The following is a 4,502-nucleotide window of genomic DNA, read 5'->3' on the forward strand; positions in this document are numbered from 1 at the left end:
ATATATGATATTAGTCCCAATTTCAGCTGGAACAGCAGAGTGAGTCATGTTTCAGCAGGGTCAGCGGGGGCCTCGTAGCTTCCTGGGGTGCCAGGGGACTTGCAAGGACTTGTGTCTGGAGGGGATCTGGGAAAGAAGTTCAATAGACCAGTCTAATCTAAAGTGATTCAGTCTGATACAACATACTACATCCATTGTGGTCTATCTTAAACTGCTCACTCCACTGCTCCAAATGTAAATTGGGACTAATATCATATCTGGACTTCTGCCTGTCTTCTCTCATTCCTAGGCAGAAGTAGGCAGATCGCTGTTTTCATCCGTCACGCATCTGTGAAGGGATGAGTTGGTCTGGCTTTATATCTGACCCTGGCCAACCTCATTTCACTCACAACGGGGGGATAATGAAGCTGCCTGGAATACAAAGAACTGTGCAGCATGACTATCAATGACAGAAAGGTAGGCACATCATGGCTACTTCTCACGCTTCTCGCTTCTGCTGGTTGTTGCATGGGGCCAGGAGGGAATTTTGTGCCTCCGCCCCTTTCCCCTACCCATTTATCAGGTTTGGGGGTTCTTTTTTAAGGGCGGTGGCTGCAGCCAAGGCTGTGGATTTTGGCTGGGGTGTGTCAGTGCTCCTGCTGGGACTTAAACTTAGAGGTTCCCGGCTAAAGTGTCTTGCCCCTCTGTTCAGGGTCAGACTAATCACCATATTTGGGATCAGGAAGAAATTGTACCCCATGGTTAGACTGGTATGGACTGTGGGGGTTTTTGCCTTCCTCTATAGCAGAAGCATGGCCCTCTTTCTGGGATCTCTCGGGTGTATATTAACAACCTTTACGAGGGGCACTGCGCCCATGGGTGCTCCGGTGCTCAAGCACCCACCAAAAAAAATTAGCAGGTGCTCAGCACCCACGAGCCACAGCCGTTTCCTGCTTGCAGAATTTTGAAAAAGTGTGCTTTACTGGAGGAAGCAGCATGTTACTTCAACCTGGCTCTGCAGCGTCTGTAAAGATTGGGTGCTTCAGTGGGGCTTTTGGTGCTTTTAGCTAAAGTTGATTGAACCAGCTATTAGATAAGAGCACCACAAAGGCCCATTAAAGCGCCCAATCTTTACAGATGCTGCAGAGCTGGGTTGAAGCAATGTGCGGCCTCTTCTGGGCAGGAGCAGGGCATGGTGCAGGGACACACTGAGTTTAAAGTAAAGTGCTGTTTGTTTGGTTTTTTTACATCTGCAAGCACCCACCAGCAGAAGTCAGTGCTTATGACCTTTGCAGCAGCAGGTCATTGATCACCGTGGTCCCCCTGCTTTACCTGTGACCAGGTAGGGTGTTATGTCTTGGGTCTTGTAGCAGGGTTGACTGTGTAGTTTTGCTAAGAGGTTAGACAGTGGATTTGTGTAGGATGGTTTGGATAGGGATGATCTTGCCTCAGGCATGGAGTTGGACTAGATGATCTATGGAAGTCCCTTCCAGCCCTACTTCTATACATTTCTATGATCTTGGGAAAGAAGCAGGATTCTCCATGGTTGGGGCACTCAGCTAGAACGTGTGCAGGTTGAAGCCCAAGATCTGTCATGGATGTCCTGAGCTTCTCTGTGCCTCTACTCCCCATCCAAAAATAGGTAGTATAGCACAGGGGTGGTTTGATGTATGGTATAGCAAGTATATGCTGTACACAGCATACACAGTATAGCAAGTGATATGGGCAGCCTCTTTGTGTGTGGCACATGACAGATCAGGGAGGTGACAGGCAGCACAGAAGCATATAGGGTAAGGAACAGAAAGCAGAGCTGCAAATCAGACCAGGGGAAGGGATTGGAGTAGCACACAGGGAGGGTGTGGGATTTCATTTGTGGCATGCTTCTCAAAAAGGCTGGCTGCGACTGGTATGGCACTTCCTTCCCTCAGACAACTGAGGTAAAGAGATGCTATGGTGAAGGGGCCTTCGATATTGCCAGCAATAGGAGATTCCTTGCCTCCGGAGAGGCAATAGAGACCAGCAGTTGAATAAAAAAAAAATGTTTTTCCTCTTCTCAATACAAACACTGCATCTGGAGAAGGTATAATGGCTTAACCCTTATCAGTTTTTGGCAGACCAAAAGGAGAGTGAGGCTAATGGCCAGGCAGTCAGCACAATGCCCATCAGCAAAGCCAGCCAGATCCCAGAGGCAGAACAGCTAAGGCACCAATAAGCCTGAGCCCAAATATCACTGACAGAATATTGGCAAAAGCTATTTCAGTTTCCTTCCTATCCCCAGTGTTTCATATGAAATTAAAAAAAAAAAAATCAGCATTTTGCAGGCTCAGCACACCCAAAGAGTGATAAAGGAATCTCTTCCACACCAGTGTCTTGCACAAAAATACAACCTGGCCATATCACCTTTTTCCCTTTGCTTTCTAATATTCACCTTTACCCCACTGGGGCTGTTCCAAGCACAGAGACTTATCCTTCGTTCTCTCAAATCTTTGTATCAAAAGTCTCAGACTTACGGCAGTGTGCTGAATGGGCATCCAGGCAGGTGCTTCAACCGAGCATTTGTGGGATGGGCATCTGCCATGGCTCTGCTGCAAACAAGTAAAAACAGCATTATACACAATGCAACATGCTGTGACTCTTAGGCACAAAGGACACAAAATGGAACATCTCTCTTGTATGCGTTTCCTGGCATTTGTTAGTATATGTTGTACCTCGGAGAGTCCTTTCTCCAGTGTCACGTGGGAAAATAAATACCTGGGTCCCGATATTAAGAAGGCACTTACCCATTCATTTTATAGCGTTAGTTCTCAATTCTGTGGGTGGACGCAAGCCTCACCCACTCTGAACCCCAGATAACTGCCATCTGGGTTTCCTCAGAAACAAAATCTTTCAGAGAACAACGATGGAGCCTTAGGCAGTAAGTAGGCTTTGGCTTTTAACTCCCTTTTTCATGATAGGCTGCATTTTTCCCCATGTACTCCTTCCACCAGTGATAGCTCCAGCCTGAAACACCCCCAATCCATAGTTCCCAGAAGTGTATCTATTCCAGCTCTGTCAGGGCTTGTTATAGGGTTGAGCAAGGAGCACTTCTTTCTACCCAGGTTGGTCAGTGGGCCAAAATAGGGGAACAAAATAATGCGTCCCATATTATGTCACTCCTGCAGTTCCCAGATTTCTGGAGCAAAAGAACAAGGAGTTAAACTTGGATGTCCCACCTGCAAAACACTATTAGTAGCCCTTTAGGCAGAAACCCTGTAATTTCTCCCTTGTGTTTGTTGCAATTCAGTTATATTTTACCTAAGGATCTGCATCCTGATGAGCCAATTACAACTAATTGTATAGCAGCTTGGGTCAGAATCCCTGAAGAAAAGTTCAAAACAATTTTGGTGTCTGCCACCTCAATTCATTACATTTTCATGTAAGAATCAAACTATTATTTATCTGTTTAAATTGGAGGGCTCTTGTAATTACACATGCCCATGAAACTTGCAGATGTGGATTCAATGTAGAATTAAGTCTCTTTTTATTTACAGTTTGAACCAGGTATTTTGCAGGCAACTACAACAGATTTTTTCCTACTGAGAACAAAGCAGCACAATCTCTGTGGGCAGTAAATGATTTAGACTTCAGACCATTTTCAGCTCTGAGCCTGATGTCAGCACATTAATTATACTGTATTATGAACTGTACTCTTCTTTACCTTCTCAGAGTAAAACACTTTAAAAAGTGTCACAGTAATAAATACTTTACCATAAAAGCTTACAAGTCTAAGTTTCAGATCTGTATTTCCCAAAACATAAAACTGCAGAGTACTAGGTTCTATTATTTTCATATATACATGTCTAAGAAACATGTTTCAAGGGCACAGCTGTCCAACAAGAGACTTCATACCATTGAACAAAAGTTTTGAACAGGTTCATAGATTTCATTGACATTAGGGCTGGAAGGGACCTCAGAAGATCATCGAGTCCAGCCCCCTGCCCCAGGGGCAAGAAGTCAGCTGGGGTCAAAGGATCCAGCAAGATAAACGTCCAAATGTTTCTTAAAAGAGTCCAGAGAAGGAGCTTGCACCACCTCTGGAGGGAGTCTATTCCAGGCCTTGGGGGCTCAAATAGTAAAGAAGTTTTTCCTTATGTCCAGCCTGAAACAGTCTTGCAGGAGTACATAGCCATTGTTCCTTGCCATCCCATGGGGCGCTCTGATGAACAAGTGTTCACCCAGATTCTGATGCACACCCCTGATGTACTTATAGGCTGCTACCAGGTCACCCCTGAGCCTGCACTTCTCCAGGCTGAAGAGTCCCGTGGCTCTCAGACTCTCTTCATAAGGCCTATTATTTTGCCCCCACTCATCATGCACATGGCTCTCCTCTGGGCTCTCTCAAGCTTCTCCACATCCTTCTTGAAATGTGGAGGCCAGAACTGGATGTAGTTCTCCAGCTGTGGCCTCACCAAGGCCAAGTACAGCGGGAGGATGACATCCTGAGATTTGCTTGAGAAGCATCTATGGATGCAAGCCAGAGTTTT

General features: G+C 45.7%; 1 protein-coding gene across 2 annotated transcripts in view; it reads right to left on the minus strand.

Annotated features, from left to right (window-relative positions):
* DLG2 (discs large MAGUK scaffold protein 2) overlaps window positions 1-4,502 on the minus strand; it is a 2,095,445-nt gene that overhangs the window by 1,701,756 nt on the left and 389,187 nt on the right. For both annotated transcript variants that reach the window (XM_019524161.1, XM_019524158.1), the window contains one exon: window positions 2,490-2,564. In XM_019524161.1, the coding sequence (XP_019379706.1) occupies window positions 2,490-2,564 (75 nt within the window). The remainder of the gene's footprint in view (window positions 1-2,489; window positions 2,565-4,502) is intronic.

Source organism: Gavialis gangeticus, unplaced genomic scaffold, assembly GCF_001723915.1.
Source record: "Gavialis gangeticus isolate Ggan-Ray unplaced genomic scaffold, GavGan_comp1, whole genome shotgun sequence".
Classification (NCBI taxonomy): Eukaryota; Metazoa; Chordata; order Crocodylia; family Gavialidae; genus Gavialis; species Gavialis gangeticus.